Below are 25,433 nucleotides of genomic sequence, written 5' to 3'. Positions count from 1 at the left end.
ATATAAAAATATGTTGATACTTTATCAACTGCTAAGAGAAAAAATAGGGAAGCAATAAAATGAGGTATGAAGTATGGCAAACAGGTGGTCAGAGAAGGGGTTGCTGAAGTGATCTTAGACCAGAAGAAAAAAAAACTTAAGCATGCACATTTCTAAGGAGAAAAGAGTGAATAGTGTAAAGGCCCTGAAACTATATACTTTTACTAACATAAATTACAATGTCCCTTCTCAAAGTCACTAAATGAAATGTAATGAAGCAAATTAAACATTTTCAGCTCCAATCTATTGAGTTGATTTGGATGTCTTACAGTTAAAAAGCTACATTTCTAAGTAGGTACTTTAATTTTTGTCGTGTTATACATGCACAGCTTAATAGCGTAAAGGAATATACGATAATGTTGTCAACTATCAAGCCAAATGCGGCGGGGAGGGAAGAGTGAAGAGAAAACTTCCCTGGGGAGCAACAGAACACTTCGTTCTGTCCTCAGAGACACACACATTCCCCGTGGCCAGAGAAGTCTCCTCGTGGAGCCTTAGAGTTTTACCTGAAGTGAATTCAACTAATCTCCGCCTTAAGTTATTTGTTATGTGCTTATTAATGCTTAAAACTCTGAAAGGAGATCTAAACCTTTCATGTTTAGATTTTTGCAGATTAAAAACCTATCATTTCTGGAATTTGCAGTGGACTTCATAAAGAATTTTTTTGTGATGTCAAGTTCAAGGGCAATGAGAAAACGAAATGTTACAAGCCTAGGAATTCTGATGAAAGCAAATGCTTCAGAAGGATTAGCCTGGCAGCAGCATGTAAAATGGAGAGATTGATTCAGATTAAAAACCTCAGTTAAGACCTGAATAAGCCTCTACGGAAAGGAAGCAGCTTCGAATATATGGCACCAGTAGAGATTTGGGCTGGTTTATGTGATGTAACAAAATGTTAAGATTTCTGGTCTGGCACACTGGCCTAAGTGGCCTTTTAGGGTGGCAACATAAGAGAGGTCATAAGATTCTAGAAGTCCTACAAAGCAAAAGATTGTATGATGGAATCTCTTTAATAAAAGAAAAGAAGCTGTAAAAAAGAATCAGGAATATACGCTACTAGGGAGGGACCTCCAGGGTATATTTAGTGACCGTTTGAAGAAAGTAGACTGCAGGACAGATGTACACAGCGGTCACATTGGAACACTGTTGAGACTCCATGAGGTCAAAATTAGGACCGCCGCTGAGACATGGCGCCTCTCACTTCGCTTTTGCACTGAACGTGCAGCGCAGGTTTCCAGGGGCCGTGTGTGCGATATTGCACGGTGGTGTGGATTCACGTTTAACCCCGCTGCCTCTTAGACCACGTGTGCAGTTCTCTGGATGAAGCGGGAGTCACGTGCTGCGGGCATGTGGGGAGTCACGTGGGCCGCAGGAGGCCGTTGGGCGCGCCTGCGCAGCTCCCCAGCGCGGCCTGAGCCTGACTTCCTGGCATCCTGCGCGCGGCTTTCCCGCCAGGATAAAGCCGAAGCGGTTGTCTGCTCGGCTGGGTCTTCTTTCAGGGCCTGGTTTTCGGCCGGGGCTGGGGTCTAGTCTGCCGCTCCGCCATGACACGCGAGCCTGCCAAGAAAAAGGAAAAGCGGCTGTTCGACGCCGTGTCTTTCGGGAAGGACCTGCTGGCCGGCGGCGTGGCGGCCGCTGTGTCCAAGACAGCCGTGGCGCCCATCGAGCGGGTGAAGCTGCTGCTGCAGGTGCAGGCGTCGTCCAAGCAGATCAGCCCAGAGTCGCGGTACCAGGGCATGGTGGACTGCCTGGTGCGGATCCCCCGCGAGCAGGGTGCGTAGGGCGGCCGGCTTCGGGGGAGCCGAGGAGGGTGGCGGGGGGGGGGGGGGGGTGGCGGGGGGGGGGGGGGGGGGGGGGGGTGGGGGGGTGGCGGGTGGCGGGGTGGCGCCCTGCGCGCCTGGTACTGGGCCTGGCGGAAGTCGGCCGGCCCTGCTGCAGGGGCGAGGCCCACACACCGGTGCCAGGGGGACCTCCCAGCACGGGCCACGCCGTTGGGCACTCGGGTTGTGCGGTCACTAGTGCTTAAGATGCTCAAGTAGTCATTGAAATAGTGGGTTTACGAGGAGTATGGAAAGTGCAAGCGTCGGCCACCGATTCTGTGATACCCATCGGTAAAAAGAGGTTCTGCTTATTGGTGAACTTCTGAGGTTGATGCTGAGGCCCTCACCTCTGCACAAAAGGTAAGAGGGCAGAAAGCTCAGTAGTCAAGGTAAAAAGTATTTTAATGTACAATACTGTTAAAAATCAAACTTATGAGGAAAAACAGCAAAATATAAAATTTTTAAATAAAGGGTTAGGGCTAGTGGAATCAGTATTACTAATTTTTCTTTCTTTTTTTTTTTTGCATCAGGCTTCTATTTAAATTTTTATAGAGAGCTGGAGATGTAACTCAGCGAGAGAGGCTGAGGCCGGAGAATGGCAAGGTCAAAGCCAGCCAGAGCAACTTCAAAATACAAAATAAAAAGTGCTGGCCATATAGCTCAGTGCCAGCGCAACCCTGGGTTCCATCCATAGTGCTTCAAAAAAGAAAGTGCTTTGTGAAGAATGATTCCTAAGTTAGCTAAGGGGATAGTAAATTTATCAAAATTTTTATATTATCATATTTGGAAAAAATCTATGCAAACTTTAAAAAGAAAATACACCTATTTATTGTGTAAACAAGAAATGAAGTGGCTTCAGCTCCAGAGCAGTCCTTTCGTCTAAGTCTTGGGTAGGATCTTCTTCCATGGAACAGTAGTCTGCAGGCAGGAAGTGTTAGCACCTGTAGTCCAAGCTATTGGGGAGACAGGAGGCTCTCTTGAATCAAGGACTGGGCCACCAGCCTGGGGACATAGACCTCTGGCCTTTAAAAAAACAATCTTTCTCTCTAGGGATGTGTTTGCAACTTTTCCTTTCCTCTTCAGTAGAATATATGGGTTCAGGGTGGAGTCTGCAGGGTTCATCTGAAATGTGCATTTATAATGCCCGTCAAGTGCCCATCTGGGAGCCAAGCTAAGATTTTTCGTAGTGACCGGTTTGCTTCTCCACATTCCTATGCATTTTATCAAAGCAACTTTCCCATTTCCTGCAAAGTTTTTACAGGAAAATCTGGAACCCATTCCTCCTCCCCTTGTTTATTCTAAAATCCTCTAGAGAAGTATAGGCCTCTTTAATGTTAGTTCATCCATTTTAAATAGTCAACATGAGTATTCTGGTCAGATTGTGCTGACCAGTGCTAATTTATTTTGTGTTTAAAATTTTTTGAATGTTTCCTCCAAAACACATTCAATATGACTTTTGTAACTTGAATTAATTCTAAATACTGTTCTGGTTCCTGTTTTTCTTTTCTTTTTTTTTTTTTAACCTTCCACAATGAGATAACATAAGCAGTGTTTTCTGTTTTTCTGTACAAGGTGGTTAGCATTATCTCATGATAGACTTTGCAGATTATGTTGATTCACAACAGGGATGATACTGCCATCTAGAGGCACTTTGGGAAATTTATGTGGTTTTCTTTTGATTTTAAGTACAAAGAGTTCTGTCATACTCATTTGCAGTAATGTGAAATACAGGGGTCAGTAATGCTACACATCTTGCTGCTATGCACAGGCCAGTCCTATACAATGAAGACTTATACTGCAGTCTGAATGAATTTTATACTTTGCTACTACATTCATGTAGTAGCAAAGCCTGTTTATGATTATTTAAGCCTAGCACCTAATTTATGTATAAACACAAACCTGCCTCTACTTATACAAACTGTCCAAGTCAGAGCTTTATGCACTAATTCTAGTAATACTGTTACCATCTAATGAAGCAGAGGGAAGATTAAACTATTTGGTTCAAAATTTTACTGAGTTGTTTATCATTATGAAACCTCATATCAGCAACTCTACTTTTGGTATTTGGTTACCTTTATATCAATATTTATAGCTATTGTATTCATAGTATTCATTGTATGTGGATAAGTCCTTTTCTCAAACTCAGTGTGTGTCTTAATTACAAAAGATTTGCTGTAAGTAGAGGCAAGAATATGTCTGTTATGTCTATGGCATGATTATTGCCCACCAATTTGCTTATTAAAATATATTGTAAATTTCTTTAATCTCTGTATAGAAGTGAGGGAATTATATTGACTTTTTAAAAGTTGATGAGGTGGTCTTTGTCTTTGTCTTTGAATTTTGTTTCTGGATAGCGAAAGAAATATTGTGAAATAGTTATCATATATAGAAGACTTGAGCCTGGTGGGGTTGAGAATGCATTGTGCTACATCATTCTAGAATCTTAGAGTCGATCAGACTCTGAGATTATATTTTCTGGAATTTGCCTTCTCATGTTTGAAAAGCAAAACTCAAATATTGCAAATGTTCACAAGTTTCTCTTGTTTTACAAATATTCTCTAATTTTATTAACTTCTTTTTTTTTTAAGCAACATAAATGAACCAACAAGATGATCTCAGAAGACACAACTAGGTGTTCTAGCACTATCTTCTTACCTTTTAATCTCTTTCCATCCCAAGGATATATTTCTTCATTATTCCTCTGGATATAGTTCTAATCATCTCTTTGAGTATCTTTGATACTTTTTATAGGGTTTATAAAATTTTATAAGATTTGTCTTGAGTGATGCTCTTCTTTGAAGATGTATTATTTCATTGGTTTTGTCTCCTTCCAACTTTGTGTATTTTTATTTAATACTTGAAATTTTTTACACAAATAATACATGTTTAATAAAAAATAGAAAATATTAAAAAAGCAAAAAAATTAAATCACTGTTAAAAATCACTTCATTTAACTTGGCACAATGGTGCATGCCTATAATCCTAGTGACTGGGGAGGCTGAAGCAGGACGATTGCAAGTTGGAGCCCTATTTCAAAATAAAAAGGACTAGAGATCCCAGTTTCAAGGAGTCCATGAATTCTGTGAAATATATGTTAAAATAATTAATGTAGGTGAGATTGTGTTTTTACAGTCATATTAAGAATTGCCTGAATAGTTTTTAACATTTTGTTGTTGTTAAACTTCTGGGGATTTGTTTCTAGATTTTCATTGAAACTTGATATTTGTTTTCCTACACATGGATTTTTTTCACACAAATACAGTTTTCCTAAAATAAACACATTCTTCAGCCAACTCTAGTAAAACTCCTTTGATTATAAATCTGGTGCTCCTTCATGTTCTTAGGTTAGTTTCCAGATGTCTTTGTCATTAAAATCTTTCATGTATATTCAATTCATTACCCAAAGTTAAAAACCTTGTACTATTATTATATATAATACTCATTTTGTGAAATGTTTAATTTTGTAATCATAATTACATAATTTTAACTCATAATATGAAACCCATATCTCATACTAGCAGCTGAATTAGCCATTTCCAAAGTGACCTTTAATATTTGAACCATGTGTAAAATGTGAATACCAATACCATTCTCATGACACTTTTTCCAAACTCAGTTAAGTGATTTTTGTTAAAAATGAGTTATTTCTGTTTAAATTTCTCTCAATTAGATTGGTGAGATTTCTGCAAAAAAGTGATTTCTGATTCCTTTAAAATTGTCTTTAGCCTCTGCCAATAACGTGCTTTTATGCTACTATAACCTATGGTTCAGAAGATTCAGTCTTAAATTTTTTTTAATATCTTTATTTTGTTTGTTTATTTTTATATGGTGCTGAGGATCTAACCCCGTGCCTTACATGTGCGAGGCAAGTGCTCTGCCACTCACTTACTCAACATAGTTCACTAAGTTCTTTCTCTCCAGAGGTCAGACCTCTGAGAAAATACAAATGCTTAACTGTGTTCTTGAAAGTTTTTATTAACCACTAAGAACTTAGTATCAGTGTAAATATTGTAAAAATACCTCCAACAATTAGATCACTACCTTCCCCAGTAATTCATTCTAGCTCTAACTAGCAATAAATATTCCTGTATAATTTGCTTGTACTTCTTGAGTTTTAAAAATTTTGCTTCCATTAAAGAAAAACAGTTGAGTTTTCTTAGCACAGAAAATATTTGCATGATTGAAGAACTTAAGAAGTGAATTGTTTTGCAGACTGCTTAGGTTTGAATTCCAGCTAATAACTTTATGACCAAGTTATACTAGGCAAGCTACTTAAAACTATCATGTGCCTTAGAAGTTACTTTTTTTTTTTTTTAGAAGTAGGTAGACACAGTATCTTTATTTATTTTTATGTGGTGCTGAGGATCGAACACAGTGCTTTATATGTGTGAGACAAGCATTCTACCACTGAGCTACAGCCCCAGCCCCTAGGAGTTATTTTTATCTCATTATTTCATCTGGAAAATGGGAAGGCTATTAGTACCTACTTCATGGGTAGTTAGGAGGGTTAAATGAGTTGAAAGAAGTTTCTAGCCAGGCACCTTGGGAGGTTGATGGAGCAGGATCACAACTTTGAGGCCAGCCTTAGCAATTTAGCAAGATCCTGTCTCAAAATAAAAAGGGCTGGGGAATGTAGCTCAGTGATAAAGTGCCCTGAGTTCAATCTCTAGTACCAAAAAAAAAAAAGTTGTTTCTAGCAAATTATCATTATTTTTCTCTGTGTTAATGTTGCCTCAAAAATAATTTTCCCAGCTTTATTGTAGAAAAATTGACAAAAATTGAATACATATACTGTGTACAGGGGGATGTTTTGATAACATGTTTACATTGTGAATTACACAGTCAAGTTAATTAACACACCCATCACCTCACATATGTAAAATTTTGTGTGTGGTAAGAACATTTAAGATCTATTCTCTTAGCAAACTTTAAGTGTACATACAGTATTAACTATAACCACTATGCTGTATATTAAATATCTAACACTTATCCTTCATTACTGAAACTTTGTATCCTTTAAACAACTTCTGTTTTCCTACTCCCTGTCCTGCATACATACTGGCCCAGCTTTTGATAATTACCCTCTACTCTTTGCTTCTGTTAGTCTGATTTTTTTAGATTCCGTCTATTAGTGAGATCATATGGTATTTGTCTTTCTGTGCCTGGCTCATTTCACTTAACGATGTACTTAAGTTTCATGCATGTTGTTGCAAATGACAAGATTTTCTTTTTTGAGGCTGAATAACATGTTTCTGTTTGTGTACCATGTTTTCCTTATCCATTCATCTGTTGATGGGTACTTAGGATGATGCTACTGTCATGGTGTTTGTGAGCAGTGCTGTGGTAAACATGGGAGTGTAGATATCTCTTTTGCATACTGGTTGCTGTTCCTTTGGGGAGATACATATACACATACATACTGAGTAATGGGTTTGCTTGATCATATTAATTCTAGTTTTAGCTTTGTTGAGGAACCTCCATACTGATTTCCAGAAGGGCTATACTAATTTATATTCTACCAACATTACAAGAGTTCTCCTTTCCCCAATACTTCACCAACACTTGTTTTCTTTTGTCTTTTTGATAATAGCCATTCTCACCCACATGAGATGATATTTTCACTGCATTTCCCTAATGATTACTGGTGTGTAACATTTTTCATATACCCATGGCCATTTGTATATCTTCTTTTGAGAAATGCCTGTTCTAGTTCTTGACCAGTTTTTTTAATAGACTGATTTTGTGTATTCTCCAAGCTGGGACTAAAAGTGTCCCTATTTAGATTGCTTGTACAGTCATACCTTTTGGTAGTTGGCTATCTAATGGTAAACTACCAGTGGTACTGAAGAGCTAATGTACCATATTCTAGGGCAGCTTTGACTTATAAGGACTACTCTGAATTTTAGAAGTTACACAGTGACTGAATTATGAGGATTAGTTAGTCCAAGAATTGAGGTTAAAAGGTTATTAACCTCAGAGGCTGGGGTTACAGCTCAGTGGTAGAGCGCTTGCCTTGCACGTGTAAGGCCCTGGGTTCAATCCTTAGCACCACATAAAAATAAATAAATTTTTTTAAAAATGTTATTAACCTCAAAAGTTTCTTCTGGTTTGTCTATCAGCCCTCTAGAGATTGTCTTGAATGGAAATGGATCCCTTTTCTAGCTAAATTCCATCCCCCATTCGCTGTGATTTCAGAACATAAAGACAAGAGTGTTTAGTTTCTTTTATCCCCTTCTCATTCTCATAGTATATGTACAAACCAACAAGTGGATATATTTGTAATAACCTGTAACTCCATAGAGTTTGCATGTCAAGGCTTGTGGATGAGACCAGTCTCTGACAAATATTAGTGAGCTCTTTTTGTACTAAAAATCCCCATATTCAAGTAGTAATGCTTTCCATAAGTGTTTTAGTTGTTTAAGGCTTTTTATTTGAAATTAACAAAATTGGCTGCATAGTTAACATTGCCTTTTTTCTTCAGTGGAGAAACATATATTTTAGAAACCTGTATTTTTTTTTTCATGAGGAAGTTCAAATAATTAAACATGTTAAAACTTTAGTAATTATGCAATATTAGATTTATATATTTGTACATTTCCTTTTAAAGGTTTCTTCAGTTTTTGGCGTGGCAATTTGGCAAATGTCATCCGGTATTTCCCAACACAAGCCCTAAACTTTGCTTTTAAGGACAAATACAAACAACTCTTCATGTCTGGAGTTAATAAAGAAAAACAGGTAATTAAATTTCAGTGTCTCTGAAAATTTCTTTAAAGGGGTTAGATTATGTGTGATGTTTGATTTGGGAAGCAGGGCATTCTACTGGTCAAAGCAAAGCAGGACATATTAATAAATTACAGTATGTATTAAGTTATAGAACTATATGAAGAAAGGAATTGGGTTAACTTTTGCAGATTTCACTAAATCTTTTGACACAACTTTAATAAGGGACCCTTTCTTAAGACAGTGTTTTCTGAATAAATATTATATGTAATTTGCATCTTACTATCACTGCTTTTCTTAAACCCGGAAAGCAATTAACAAATATCACTGACTGATTCATTCCCTAAATAAGTAAATTATTTCTTCTTTATGACTAAAGATCTATTTAGCTAAGATTAAAGAGTATGGAGAAGACCAAATCAAACAAAATAAAAATGATAAACTTTTTTCTTTTTTAGTGAAGATGCTTTTTGGTTTTCAGGGTAATTACTCCCTTGGTTATAAAATCTCAGTTTTAAGATTTTCTTCTCATATTAACTACATGTCATTTGACCTGATTTCTGTTTGTTTTGTTGTGTTTAATACACTGTACCATTTTTTATTATTCCTAAGGTCTTCCCCTCGCTTTTATGAAATCTTCGCTTTTCTCTCTCTCCCACTCCTCATTTCTTACCCCACCCGAACCAACCAACTCTTATCAGGTATTTTATAAGGCAACAGTTCATGGAACATTTAATACTACCTCCTTTTATTTCCTTTTATACTCCTTATTCCCTTTATTCTGAAGTTTTGTTTCATTAAAAATGTATATTGGAAGCTCTGCACTGCTTTCAAGTTTGAGGGAATACAAAGGTAACTAAAACATTTCTTTTGACTTAGAATTATATTTGGATTTGGCTCCTGCACTCTATTCATTTAGCTGTGTGGGTTTTTGAAAGTCAGTTTACTTCTCAGATATCTATGTTTCTTGTCTGACAATTGGACATCATAATATCTACCTCATAGTTTTCTTAAAATATTTTTTAGTTGTAAATGGACACAATATCTTTATTTTATTTATTTATTTTTATGTGGTACTGAGGATTGAACCCAGTACCTCACACATACAAGGCAAGCTTTCTACCACTGAGCTACAACCCCAGCCCCTACCTCATAGTTTTAATGTAGGTTTAGATATGATTACTTGTCAAGCACTTGGCATAGTGCTTTGCTTTATGGTGGACATTCAGTAAAGTGTTCTTTTTTAGCTGGCAACTCTGATAATTAGAACTTTCTTTGACTCAGAATCTTCCCTTTTCCCTTGTCACATTCCCTAAGACTACCCTCATGTTTAGTGATTCACTAGAAGGAAAAAAGAAGTTTTACTCATGATTTATAAAAGGATTTAAATTAGTCATAATTAAAAAATAGCACATAGAGAATCCAGTAACAATTTCAGTTGTGTTCTCCTAGAAGAGTCACATAGACAGTATTTACGTCTGCCAACAGTGTGTGACAACATATGTGATGTGTTTGCAACCAAGGGAGTTCTCATCAAGCATTGGTGTCCAGGTGTTTTAGTTAGTCTCTCAGTGCTGTAACTAAAAGACCTGACAAGAACAATTTTAATGAGAAAAGGTTTTATTTTGGGACCCATGGTTTCAGAGGTCTTTATAGATAGCTGACTCCATTATTTGGGGCCTAAGGTGAAGCAGAGAGAGCTCCTCTCACCAGAGACAAAATGTGAACCAAAAGGCACACCCTTCCAAATGACCTACTTCCTCCAGCCACATCCTATCTGCCTCCAGTTACCACCCAGTTAATCCCTATCAGGTGATTAATGCACTGATTAGATTAAGATCCTCATAACCTAATCACGTCTCCTCTAAAGTTTCTTGCATTGTCTCACACATGCACTTTTAGGAGACAACTTACATCTAAACCATAACAGGAATTTTATTCAGGGTCCAGTTCTATAAGTATGGGATGTAACTGGCTTAGCTACTCAGTGTCCAACCCCTTCCAGAACCCAAACTGTTATAGCTTATCATAAAGCCCCAGAAGACAAAAACAAGTATTTACAATAAATTACAACATTAACATAATCTATCCCAGCTGACTAGCTGACCTTAACCCATTGTAGACTTTGAAATAGCCCTATAAATTAGTTCCAGCCCTTCTCAGTAGCAGAGCAGGCCTGCTCACCTATAAACCTTCCAGGAGACACCTGTCTGTCACCCCAGAGACAGGCCTAAAGATCTTGGTCTTTGTTATAGATGCTGAGACAACTATATATGACCCGATCCCATCAACCCTCAGCTGCGGGCTGCAGCAGTATAGCCTATCAGGGATACAAAAGGAGCTGTCCCAGAGATAGGAAGAAGCCATCCTGTCAGAACACTGGGTGGTAAATCCACCATCCATAAACTATGAAACAGACCCTCATAGACTAAGGTGTTGGAGATAGTCTGGTCTATTCAGGGATTAGATAAGATTCATACCTGCCAGAGTTCCCGATAAGAGGCTGGACACTTGTAGTTCTCACTGTGGACCCAAAGAGTAGCCATGTGGCTTGAATCCAGTCCTTTTGAACCACTATTCTGGAAGCAGTACTGTGAGCTCAAGAGACCTAACAGAAGACTTTAACTTTCTGAAGCCAGTCTATAAAGACTGAGGAAGGATATGTTCTTTCAAATACATGGGACATCAATGGAAGGCTATACAAAAAAAAAAAAAAAAAAAAAAAAGAGTTAGGCAAACATGACACTAACAAATGAAATTAATGAAGCTCGGGTAACTGAAAACAATTAATATAATATATTAACTAACCCCAAATTATATTAATTGCCTGTAAAAGACCTCAAAATAATCATCTTAAAGGAGCTCAGTGAGATGCAAGAAAATCCAGCAACTAAATGGAAGTAGGAAAACAGTACATGACATAATGGGAACTTTAAGGAAATAGAAACCATGCAAAAGAACCAAGCAGAAATTCTAGAGCTGAAGAATATAGTAACAGAACTGAAAACTCAGAACTGAGAGAGTTTCAACAGTAGACTTGATCTTACCAAAGAAATAATTAGCAAACTCAAAGACAGGTCATTTGAAATTAGTCAACTAGAGAAAAAGAAAAAAAGGATTTGAAAATAATAGTAGCATAAGGGACTTAAATGACAACATCAAACATGTGTACATGAATTATGGGAATATAAGGAGAAAAGGAAGAAGAAAGCTTATTTAAAGAAGACTGTCTTAAAAACTAAATCTTGGGATATGCCCATTCAAGTTGAGGAAGGTCAGAGGACTCCAAGCAAGATAAATCTAAAAACTAATGCTCAAAGACACATTATAATCAAACTACCAAAAGAATCAAAGCAGTAAGAAATGAAGGTCATGTATGATGGAAACCACTGAATAGACTTCTCAACAGAAACTTTTAGGCCAAGAAGGAGTGGGATGACATCTTCAAAGAATACTATACCTAGAAAAGATGTTATTTTGAATGACAGATAAAAGATATTCCAAAACAAACAAAACCAGAGTTCATCATAATGTGAATGACCAGCTTTATAAAACATGTTAAAGGGAATTGTGAGTTGAAATGAAGAGGCACTAAATATCAACAAGAAACCATATGAAAGTATAAAACTAACTGAAAACAGTTAATACGTAGTCAAATTCTAATACTTTCAACGTGATGTGTATATAACCTTTAACCAGTATAAAAGTTAAAAGACTAATGTACTAGACATAGTCATTCATCACTTGATATGAATACATTCTGAGAAATGTGTCATGAGACAGTGTTATCACTGAGCACATGCAGACATCATAGCATGTGCTATACAAACCTAAATAGTATAGCTACTAAACACCTAGGAATTGTGGTTCTGTGTTTGTGTGTGTGTGTGTATATATATATATATATACAGATATATGTACATATATACACATTTATAAGTATACATTTGGAAATGTAGAAGTATATACACACGTATGTGAATAGTATACCTATTGCTCCTAGGATCATGATGAACAAAACACAAGATTGAACACAAGAGAGGGGTTGGGAGTGTAGCTCAGTGGTAGAGTATATGCCTTATATACGTGAGGCCCTGGGTTTAATCCCTTGTGTACACATACATACACATGAAAGGAAGAGATGAATTTAACAGAAAATTATGTGGTCAGGAGACATTTTAAACAAGATGTATAAGGTTGCTGCATACTGTTTCACAGTAAACTTTTTGTAAATAAATAGGGAGTACACGAAAATAAAAGTACAACTAAGAGAGCAGGGAGGAAGAGCATGAGAAGAAGATCACCATTAAACAGGGACGAGAGGCAGGAGGGAAAGGGAGAGAGAAGGGAAATTGCAAGGTAAAGAAAGGAGACCCTCATTGTTATACAAAATTACATATAAGAGGAAGTGAGGGGAAAGGGGAAAAAAAACGAGAGAGAAATGAATTACAGTAGATGGGGTAGAGAGAGAAGATGGGAGGGGAGGGGAGGGGAGGGGGGATAGTAGAGGATAGGAAGGGCAGCAGAATACAACATACACTAGTATGGCAGTATGTAAAAAAGTGGATGTGTAACCGATGTGATTCTGCAATCTGTATACGGGGTAAAAATGGGAGTTCATAATCTGCTTGAATCAAATGTATGAAATATGATATGTCAAGAGCTTTGTAATGTTTTGAACAACTAATAAAAAAAATAAAAAATTAAAAAAATGAGAAAGCCACCATAAATAAATAAATAATAAAAGTATAATATATTAAATATCTAAATCAGCAACCTAGTCATTTTTTATCATTAGCAAGTATGTGCTGCACAGAGTTGTATGTTCTATATATACTTTTATATGCCTAGCAGTGCTGTTTACATAGCATCATCACAAATGTGTGATGAATGCACCATGACTAAAAAGTGCACAGTAGTCAATATGTCCATCAATAAAGAAGAAAGATCTCAATTTATTAATATATAACGAACTAGACCAAAAAACCCCAAAATAATAGAAGGAAAAAAAATAAGGAACAGTAGAAATAAGTGAAGTAGAGACTAAAAATACAAAAGAGCAATGAAATGAAGAGCTGATTCTTTGAAATGTTATATAGTATTGACAAATCCTTAACTGGTCTAAGAAAAAGATGAAAATGAAGACATTACAGCTGACACCATAGAAATACAAAGGATCATTAGAAATTACTATGAACAACTAAATGCTAACAATTTGATAACCTAGGATAAGTGGATATATGCACCTTATTATGATTGAGTCATGAAGAAATAGAAAACACTAGCAGACCGATAATAAGATGGAATCAGCAGTAAAGTCTCCCACAAAATAAAGTCCCAGAACCAGACACCTTTACTGCTATGTTCTACCAATATTTGAAAAACTATTATGGTTTGGATCTGGAATTTCCCCAAAAGTGGAAGGTTTGGTTCCCAATGCAGAAATGATCAGGGTTGGGGATTGGATTACTAGGGCTCTGACCTCACCAATGATTTCATCTGTTGCAGGATTTACAGCTGGATAGACTATTGGGAGATAGTGAAAACTGTAGGAAATAGAACCTACTTGAAGGGAGTGAGTCCTTGGGAACTCTATTATTGTTCCCAGTTCTCTCCATTTTGCTTCTCAGTCACCACCTCACTGTAGGCCCAGAGTGAATGGAGTCAACCAACTATGGACTCAAATCACCCAAATCTTTCCTCCTTTAAATTGTTTCTTAAGATTTTTGTCAAGCAATGAGATCTAATAACTAATTATTAAATTACTCCCCCAAACTGAAGATAAATGAATTCTTCCAAGCACATTCTATGAGGCCAGCATTACTTTGATAACCAAAATAAAGAGATAACAAAAAAAGAAAACAACAGGCGGATACCCTTGATAAACATATATGTAAAAATATTCAACAAAATATTAGCAAGCCAAACCCAGCCACACTTTAAAAAGATTTTTCACCATGATCAATTGGGTTCATCCTAGGGATGCAAGGGTGGTTCAGTGTACACAAATCAATAAATGTGATATAGTATATCAACAGAATGAAGGACAAAAACTGCATCATCTCAGTAATCTACTTTGAACAATGGGAAGATCCTCTATATAGAAAATTAATAAGGAAGCATTGAAGTTCAGCTTCACTTTAGATCAAATGGACCCAACATAAATGTATGGAACATTCCATCCTTGCAGCAGCAGAAGACACAAGTGCACATGGAACAGCTACAGGATATATCATCTTAGGACACAAAGCATGTATTAACGTAAGGATATGAAACTGTATCAGAGCTGGGCACTGTGGCACTCACCTGGAATCCCAGTGGCTCCGGAGGCTGAGGCAGGATGATCACAAGTTCAAAGCGAGCTTCAGCAGGGTGAGGTGCTAAGCAACTCAGACCCTCTCTCTAAATAAGATATACAAAAAATAGACTGGGGATATGGCTCAGTGGTTGAGTGCCCCCGAGTTCAATCCCCAGTACCCACCCACCAAAAAAGAAATTGTATCAGTTTTTTTTCCATAATAGTATGAAACTAGAAGTCAATAACAGAAGGAATTTACAGTATAGTGATATCTAAATTATTAACTTATAGTTAACTGGAATGCATTTATACTGCCTTCTGTGTTTATCTTATTTTCAAGCTTAATGTGATGGGATAGGTTTTATTTCTTACACAGACACTTCCAAGTATCACCATTCTGCATGAATAGGTTCTTTTTTCCTCTCCTTTTCTTTTCTCCTTTCTGTCTTTCTACTCTTAGCTTCCTTCTTCCTGATCTCAGTAAGTTGGCTCTAAGGTTAATACATGTGTCATTTTTTTCTACCTGTGTCATTTTTTCATAGCTCCCACTTTCACTATTGAATGTGTCCTGATTTGAATGACACATTATGTGATTATCCAATAAAAGAGTCAGTGATCCATCTTTTTCTCTTATCTAGGAAGGATAGAAAAGAATTAAATAGAACTTAAGATCTATTTCATAAGCCTTTTTGCTGTACATCATATTTGGTTTGACTTATTGGCTTTAAGAGGCAGAGAGTAGCTTATCAGTTTTAAGGGAAAAGGGATTTATTATAATGATACTGCGAGACTTGGGTTTGAAACAAAGGCAGCTCTAGGGACCAAACTGGACTCTCTTTATCTCCCAAGTTACCTAGTCTAACTTTCTCACTAATCACTTTCTTTTTGTGTGTATATTTGCTCTATCTTAATATTATTCCTTTTTTATTTACCTGTATTTTTTATTCCTTTTAAGTTCAAGGTTAATATCATAGTGATGCCTTATGGACTTTCTGTAGAGCAGAGGTTCTGAACCTGGGATCCATGGATACTTCTAGAAACCAAAACACACTAAAAGTATGTTTATACATGTATGATTTTTCTTAGGAGAACGTCTGTCTTTAGCTTTCAACAGTGCCAAAGAAGCCTGAGATACTAAGAAAATTAATAACTTTTTCATTTATATTCTTATTGCTAACTTGCATAGAATCTCTAAAGTCATATTCCCAAGAAAGAAACTAGCCCAGCTCATTTTTTTCTACCAGGTTTCTGTGAATGCATGTGACCTCGGTGTCACATGCATTCTCCTGATATAATTATCTTTCCATGATTATGAAACATGGGTACTTAAAGACAGTAGAACTGATGAATATAACTTACTATGAGCCATGGGAGTGTGGAAACAGTAAGTGGCATTATCATTATACTTCATTAAATATTTATTAAATGCATGTCTCCGAGCAAAGCCCCATGACTTGTCTGTGAAGTAAATGGCTGAATTAAGAATCTTGATCTCCAGAAATGGAAACAACCCAAATGTCTATCAGATGACAGATGAATGAATAAATTATATATCCATATAACAGTATTATTTGGCAGTAAAACAGAATGAAGTATTAAAACAAGCTGCAACATGAATGAAAGCATTGGCAAACGAAAAAAGCCCCTCACAAAGCACTATATATAGTGTGATTCCATTCATACGAAATGTCCAGAATAGGCAAATCTATACAGACAGAATGGTTACCTAGGGCTCAGGAAGTAGGGAGGAGGTAGAGTGATATAACAGTTAGGAGGTTTCTTTTGGAGTGATGAAAATGTTTTAAAATTTTGATAATGGTTACACAACTCTGAATATACTAACAATTCGTTGAATTGTACTTTAAATGCATAAATTGTATGAAGTATAAATTATATCTCAGCAAAGGTATTAAATTTAATCCTGGCCTCAGGAAATAGTTTATTGGAGTATAAGTGTACACTATTATAAATTGAAATATAAGTATGCAAATAATTATAAATTGAAAATAATGACTTTAGGAACTATTTTAAAAATGAAAGTCTGGAACATGTTGACACATTTTATTTATTGGTTCTATAAGTCACCTTTGATTCTGATAGATGAAAAACTTAAGGGAAGAGGGTATGATTATATACAGTTTCAGAGGGATTGGAGATGAGAGATTTCTTAAAAGATGTAGAACTTGAATTCAGTTATGAAGCAATAATTATTTTTTGTTTAAAAAGAATGAGAGGGGGTGGAAGGTTGTAGCTCAGCAGTAGAGCGCTCGTCTAGCACATGCGAGGACCTGGGTTCGATCCTCAGCACCACATAAAAACAAACAAAATAAAGATATTGTGTCCAGTTATAACTAAAAAATAAACATTAAAAAATTTTTTAAGGGCTGGGGATGTGGCTCAAGCGGTAACGCGCTCGCCTGGCATGTGCGGGGCGCTGGGTTTGATCCTCAGCACCCCATAAAAATAAAAAAAAAAGATGTCGTGTCCACCAAAAACTAAAATAAATAAATAAATAAATATTTAAAAATAAAATAAAGATGTTGTGTCCACCAAAAACTAAAAAATAAATATTAAAAAATTCTCTTTCTCTCAAAAAAAAATTGTTTTTAAAAAACGGGAAAGGGCTGGGGTTCTGGCTCAGTGGCATAGCGCTTGCCTCGCACAGGTCAGTCACTGGGTTAGATCCTCAACACCACATGAAAATAAATAAACAAGGATATTGTGTCCATGTACAACTAAAAAATATTTTTTAAAAAAGAAGAGGAAGGACATTCTAGGCTAAGAGAAAACTAAGCATTCCAAAGCTATCTGAGACTTTAAAATATTATTAGAAATAAGAGCAAGATAATAAAGCAAGAATTGAGCTGTAATCCCAGAGGCTCAGGAGCCTGAGGCAGGAGGAATTCTAATTCAAAGCTAGCTTCAGCAACTTAGCAAGGGCCTTTAGCAACTTAGCATGACCCTGTCTCAAAATTAAAAAGGGCTGGGGATGTTGTTCAGTGGTTAAGCACCCCTGGATTCAGTCTCTAGCACCAAAAAAAAAAAAAAAAAAAAAAAAGGCAATGGAACTTGATTAGAATATTATTCACTTTAATGTATTTAGCAGTTTTCCCATAGTAATACAATTTAGATATATCTTATAGGCCCTCAATATTGAAAAGCTGCTTTCTGGATCTGAGGCAGGCTCATTCTAAATGTTTATCAAAATGAATTACACTTTCTCAACAGTTTAAGTGAACCTGTAGACCAATAAGGTTCCCTTACATCCCATCAACTATGTTATAATTGGTACTTGCCAATTTTCATGTCATCATTTGAACATAATTAAATGTATTTTTGAGGTGTGCAAACTTAATTACAAAGTGAAATTGGGGCATTCTCAAATACCCCTCCCAAAACAAGGGCAAAAATAAAGTCTCCATATGTGTCTGATACTAGATATACTTCATAAACCTTTATGCTGCATATCATGTTTGGCTTCACTTATTTGGTTTTAGGAAGCAGAGACTGACTCAGATTACCTCAGAAAAAAGAAAATAATTATAATGATAACACTTCTATTTGAATTTGAACCAGAAAGACAGCTTTAGAGATAAAACTTTTCTTTTATCATCTAGTTTTCTAATTACCTGCTTTTCATGTATGTGTTTGCTATGTTTTATAAATGTTTAAAAATAGATTTACAAATTGCTTTTATAAAGTAACCAGCTATAACACATAACACCTCCAGAATATTACTCTTCATACCCATGTGTCATTCTTTCTGTTGTCCCTCCCTCTCTTTTGTGCAGCGGATGAAATCTAGAGACTTGGGCATGCTAGGCAAGAGCTCTTCAACACAGCACAGGGCATAAGGCCTTAAGTTCAGTCCTCTGAACAGCAAAATTTAAAAGATAAAAATAAAAGGCTACATAGATATAAGAAATTTTTTGGACAATGCAGTATATTTTATTATAGATGTTTATTTTATAAAAACAGCTTACAAATCTATTCAACATTTATAAAATTAGGAGTTCACCAGTTGTTTTAAACAGATTCTGTAGTTTAATAAAAATTATTTAAAAATAATTAATGTGTTTCAGTTCTGGAGGTGGTTTATGGCAAACCTGGCTTCTGGTGGAGCTGCTGGGGCAACTTCCTTATGTGTAGTATATCCACTAGATTTTGCCCGAACCCGATTAGGTGTCGATATTGGAAAAGGTATGGGATTTATAGAAATATTAACTCCTTCTTTGTGTTTTGAATTATGTTACTTGTTATAGAATCATGCTGTATCAACAGTGTTATCAGATATAGTCTACAGATTTTATTGTCTTCCAAAGGTTAGACAGGGGACCTAAAGTGTACTACTTTTCCATTCCCCTTGAAAGAGAGAAGGGGAAGGTCTATTGTAACAGAAGAGTGAACACAAAGACTGTGTAACATAGTTCCACTTTTTCCCAGAGGTACCTTCCTGCACCTTATTTTTATCTGAATTATAGTTCTTTTCTATGTTAGATGTATAACTCACATCCTTGAGATTCCTTTTGCCTCTTGCTATTTTCTGGTATTTTTAATGAAATGTCTTAAGTCAGGTTGCTTAAATTATATTATTCTTATAAGAGACTAATAGTTAATTTATTTTTAAAAAACTACTTGAAATCTTGATCATTCTTACATGAATGGGTGGATTTTGATTTATGCTTTCTTGTTAGTTTCAGATCATTTCAATCTATAAAATGTTTAATTTACTTTAAGATGTTTATTTGATATATAATGTTGCTAATAGTTTTAAATGGCTTTATTTTAGGTCCTGAAGAGCGACAATTTAAGGGATTAGGTGATTGTATTATGAAAATAGCAAAATCAGATGGAATTGTTGGCTTGTACCAAGGATTTGGTGTTTCAGTTCAGGGCATCATTGTGTACCGAGCCTCTTATTTTGGAGCTTATGACACAGTTAAGGTAATTTGGGGACTTTAACTTGGATGTATTAAGTAAATGGTTAATTTCTTTTTATTGTTCTAATTAGTAATGCATTTGGTAGATATATTACTTTTAACTATACAAAATAAATGATGAAATAAGAGGCATGGAATTCTATTTTATTGCTGCTATAACTTAATTATAACCATATTATGGGTCTGACTTTGCATACAAATCAGGTATCAAAACAGTAAGCTTGTCATGTATAACTAAACAGAATAAATTTTTAAAATTAGGCTTTTATGTTGTTTGTAATATATATCATATTGCAAATGGAAAACATACTAATTAGGCTTACATCATAATAAAATCTTTAGCATACGGAAAGGTATTTAACAGTTTTTTAAATTTTATATTAACTATTTTTTGGTACCGAGGATTGAATTCAGGGGCACTCACCCACTGAGCCCTATTTTGTATTTTATTTAGAGACAGGGTCTCACTGATTTGCTTAGCGCCTCACCATTGCTGAGCCTGGCCTTGAACTTGCCATCCTCCTGCCTCAGCCTCCTGAGCTGCTGGGATTACAGGCATGTGCCACCGCACCCAGCTATATTAACTTTATTATCACTTTTTTACATAGAAATAATCAACTTACTTTCATGAGAAGTAGAGAAAGCATAATTAATTAATTAAATACTAGCTTGGTTATCTACTAGCTACTGTTAGATTCTGTGTTACATTCTCCAAGTTGCTTTGAACTTTTCTTTTACATTTCATATTTTAATAGTACCTCTTTAATGTAGGAGAAAGAAACGTTATAATAAATACTGTCAATTTTTTTTGAGCTATTAGTTCTAGGAACTCTTTTAAGTACTTTATAACCTATTGTTCTGGAATCTTATACATTCATGATTTTTTAAGGTATAGTTAAGTATTTTTAAGGATTTTTAAGTTAAGTATTTTTAAGGATTTTTAAGTTAAGTATTTTTAAGGAATAGTTAAGTAATTTGCTTATTAAATGCAATAAAAAAATCCATGCCTTTATAACTGCAGCAAAATGATTCTAAAAGGAAGCAGTGAAATTAGTATCACCATTATTTATTGAATAAAATTAAAGCTAATGGAAATTTTATAATATATTCATATTTTATATCTGCCTTCCCTCATTAGTATAAATGTAGTTGGCTGTTATTTTATTGTGATCTGGACAGATTAATTTTTAGTGTACTTTCATGACAGATGTATCAATGGAAATTATAGAATCTTAAGAACGTTTATTTAGTTGCAGGAAAATTGATGAATCTCCCTTTGCTTTTCTCTATCATCTCTCTATTATTGTGAAATTTAGGAACATTCTTCAGTAGCTTAAAGCTTTATTTAAAGCTACTTGCCAAATATATCATCTGCTGACAATAATAGCAGGCATTCTTTCTTTCTTTTTTTTTTTTTTTTTTTTTACTAAGAAGGAAGAGCCATGAAAGAACTTTTTTTTGGTCACTGGCTGCTATCATTTTCTAGTTTTAGATGCCTTTAATAACAAATCCCTTTTAATAGAAGATACACTTTTTTATCCAAATATATCTTTGAAGTGTAGTCATATATTACAGTATTCTTTTTTAATTGATCTGCCACTATTAAATCCAAATAGCTTTTATTGCATTTTAAATACAGTTGCACCTACTTTCAGTCTATTTATTAAAATTATCTTTTAAGAATTGAGGATATTTTTGAAATTTATATAGTTAAATGGTACATTTTTCTTTTCTAGGGCTTGTTACCAAAACCAAAGGAAACCCCATTTCTTATCTCTTTTTTTATTGCTCAAGTTGTGACTACATGCTCTGGAATACTCTCTTATCCCTTTGACACAGTTAGAAGACGTATGATGATGCAGGTATTTTATATTATTTGTAAGCTTAATTGAATTTTCTAATCTGATATACAGGTATAATTTATCTCTTATATCCAAGTATAATTTATTTGGATTTCAGAGAAATTTCAGTTGAAAGGCATAGGTCATTTGTTTTACTTTGCCAAAGTGAATACATGATGTTTTCCATCTTACATGCTTTCCTATCATAAAATAGCTACCAGAAAGCAAAACTTCTTCCTCATCTGCCATCAGAACAGAAATTCCTTTACTCCTATAGCATATATTGCTTGGAGTGGGGAAGGAGAGGGAAGAGATTGGATAAATGTGTCTATCTTAACTGAAATATTAGATTAAGTAGAATAAGCTGTTATAAGCCATCAAAAATAATCACTTGTTGTGGTATATTTTGATAAAAATTGTTTTAAACTCTAAGGATAAAAAATATGTTTATAATGATCTATGTTCTAAATATAAATCCCTAACCCAAAGTTTTGATATATTTCATCTCCATGGTTGTTTCTTGTTATGTTGATTCCTTCTGCAAACATTTGAGTGCTTAATCTATTCTCAGCTCTGGTAACACAAATAAGAAAAGATAGAACTAGGACCCAAACTCATAGTTTAGTCTCAAATACATAAAATTAATGGTTTAAATAGAAATGTGAATAGTTTCCAGGAATGCATGGGAGGTGGTGCCATATGCTTATAGTAATTAGATGAGGCCTCTTGGAGAGCAAAATCTCAAGAGAAAAGGCTTTCTCCAGACTCCAAGAGAACATTTGATGATGATGAAGAAGAAGAAGAAGAAGAAGGAGAAGTAGTAGTAGTAGTAGTAGTAGTAGTAGTAGTAGTAGTAGTAGAAGTAGCAGCAGCAGCAGCAGCAGCAGCAGGAATTGAACCCTGAGGTACTTAACCACTGAGCCACATCCACAGCCCTTTTTATTTATCTATTTTTTGAGACAGGATCTCATTAAGTTGCTTAGGGTTTCACTAAGTTGCTGAGGCTGGTTTTGAATTTGCGATCCTCCTGCTTCAACCTCCCGAGCCTCTGGGATTACACCATGCCAGGCTGCAAAAGTACCACAAACTGGGGAACTTAACAGAAATTTATTTTCTTATTGTTCTGAAGGCTAGAAGTCTGTGAGACCAAAGTGTTGGCAGGGTTGGTTTCTTCTCAGGGCCTCTCTCCTTGGTTTATAGATGGCTATCTTCTTCCTGTATCTTCTCATGGCCCTTCCTGTACCTCATCTTAAAAGACAGTCATATTGGATTAGGGGCCACTCTAGTGACTGATCTCCTTTAACATAAGTTACTGTTAAATACACTGTCTCCAAATAGAATCAATTCTATGGTTCTGGGCTTATTTCTTCAACATAAGATTTTGATGGGGACTCAATTCATCTCATAACAGTGGTATTTTTGTTTTTTAATTTTATAGCCTACTACTTTGTTAGCCCTATTATAAATGCTCATTTGTATGTGTATGCTTTGAAGATTATTTATATAGGCATATAATTGGTAAATAACATTGTCTTTTTTCCCTTCCTTATCAATTTTTATATCTTTTTTCCCTGCCCTTCTCTACTCATTGAATGATTTGATTTCATATTAAAGAAGTAACAACTAACAACTTTGATTTGTTCCTACTTGAATATCTTCAGTGTTATATAACTTAATGTTAGGTGTTGGGGGTTGCCAGGGGGTAGGGTTGTAGTTACCCATTATTGTGTTACGGCAGTTCCTTTCTGTTCTTGGGTTATAATGACTTTAATCATGAATGTGGTCATCATTTTTCTCTGTTGAGATGATCCTATTTTTCTCTTTAATATGTTAATAGTCTGTTTTCTAGAGCTAAACTAATAACCTTGTGTGTCTGGGATAAACTTGGGTGCACCATATTGTACTGTGTTTTGCATCCCTGGCTGGGTTTGATTTGCTTGGCTTTGTTCAGCATCTGTGTGTCAATGACATTGGCTTGCTAGACTTTCACAGCCTTCATACCAAAGTTAGACTATGTTAATATGTAAAAGTCTTCCCATATTTTATCTTCTCTAGAGCAGTTTCTGTTAAAATTGGAATCATTCATTGACTGTTTAAAACTCACATGTGACACCATCTGGATGTGTGGTTTTCCTTATGTCGATATTTTTAACAACTGGATTTCTTAACAATTATAGTATTCCAGTGTTTTTTCCTATGTCATTGGTAAATTATACTTTTCTAGGAATTTATTCATCTCTTCTGTTTTAAAAATAATTGCCATGAAGTTTTTCAAATCTTATTCATTAATCTCTGGATCATCTACAAATTTATGTTAATCTTGCCATTTCTAATAAACTTGGGGCCTTTTCTATTTTTCTCCTCAAACATTATTTCCAGAAATTCATCCAAAAAGTATTTTAAAAAAACTCATATTGATGTTCTCTGTTTACTGTTTATTTCCTATTATCTCTTGATTTTTTTATGCATTCTGTTATGTTTGTTTTCTATTTCCTTTATTATACATTCTGTATTGTTTGCTTTCTGTCTCCTTTATTGCTGGTTATTTTCTTATTTCAACTTTTCTAGGCTTATACATGTTTTCAAATATTTAGATTGCTCATTAATTTCTTTTCTAATATTAATTAACCTATAAATTATCTCTCAAGCTGCATTTCATAAATTAAGTTAAAGAATTTTGTGGTTATTTAGTTTCAATATTTTCCAAGAAAATTTCTTCTAAGAATATCCCAACATATTTTTCTAGTCATATTTTTGCTATTAATTTCTCAGTGCAGTATGGTAGAGGAAAAATCAGGATCTGTGTAATGCCATCCATCAGTGTTTGGTAAGTGTCATGTATGGTTAGTTTTCAGATGTCCTGGACAAGTATGAAATTCAGTATATGCCCATTAACCCAATACAGTGTTAAGTTCTCTATCCTTAGTGTTAATAGAAAACTCTTAGGATAAAAGATATCAAGATAATGGAAAACTGTTTGTCTTTCTTTATATAGAGTGGTGAGGCAGAACGACAATATAAAGGAACCATAGACTGCTTTGTGAAGATATACCAACATGAGGGAATGAATGCGTTTTTTCGTGGTGCTTTTTCCAACATCCTTCGTGGTACGGGGGGTGCTTTGGTGTTGGTGTTATATGATAAAATTAAAGAATTTATCAATATTGACATTGGAGGTAGTTCATCAGATTAAATTGAGAAACCCATCATTTAAAATTTGTTAAGCGCACAAATTACATAGCTGCCGTGTGTGTACATTTTGATAGTATTATTACTGTCAGTGTTTCTTAAAGTGCTAATTCTGAAATAAAGCATAGGCGTTTTTCAAGGGTTTAAATATTAAAAATCAGATAAATGTGGGTTTCCTTCCCATTTAGATGCAAACTCGTTTTAATGAGACATTTTACTTTAATGAGTATGTTATTTCTGTTAATTTAAAATTTTTTCTTATATCTCTGATGAAAATTAAAGTATATGATGCTGAAATCTAAAAAATGAAAGTATCTTCTTTTAAATTGCTACTCATTTAATATATGTCTTCTCATCTTTTAAAAATCATAGGATATGACAAATATTTCTTAAAAGTTTTTCAAGAGATGTCATCATTATATCTGTAGGCATAAATAAGCTTTCTTCTACAACATCTCTAATAAGCCAGCTCAGGAATTACTGTGTGTAGTACTTACAGTATGATATAGCTTTTGATAAGCACAGATCTATCATTAAAATTTGATAATGCTTTTAATGGCACTGTAAAACTAGTTGGAAAATAAGA

General features: G+C 35.1%; 1 protein-coding gene across 1 annotated transcript; it reads left to right on the top strand.

The window, feature by feature from the left end:
* The first annotated feature begins 1,448 nt into the window (after nt 1-1,448).
* On the top strand, nt 1,449-25,072 carry Slc25a31 (solute carrier family 25 member 31). Its single transcript, XM_046459572.2, has 6 exons — nt 1,449-1,812; nt 8,467-8,594; nt 18,960-19,077; nt 19,667-19,821; nt 21,554-21,679; nt 24,654-25,072. The coding sequence occupies exons 1-6, from the start codon at nt 1,584-1,586 to the stop codon at nt 24,849-24,851; spliced, it is 954 nt and encodes a 317-aa protein (XP_046315528.1). The 5' UTR covers nt 1,449-1,583; the 3' UTR covers nt 24,852-25,072.
* The last annotated feature ends 361 nt before the right edge of the window (nt 25,073-25,433 follow it).

This window comes from Marmota monax, unplaced genomic scaffold (assembly GCF_021218885.2).
Source record: "Marmota monax isolate L192 unplaced genomic scaffold, Marmota_monax_Labrador192_F-V1.1 WCK01_AAM20220418_F8-fsc00039, whole genome shotgun sequence".
Taxonomy (NCBI): domain Eukaryota; kingdom Metazoa; phylum Chordata; class Mammalia; order Rodentia; family Sciuridae; genus Marmota; species Marmota monax.
This window is presented reverse-complemented; position numbering and strand designations above follow the sequence as displayed.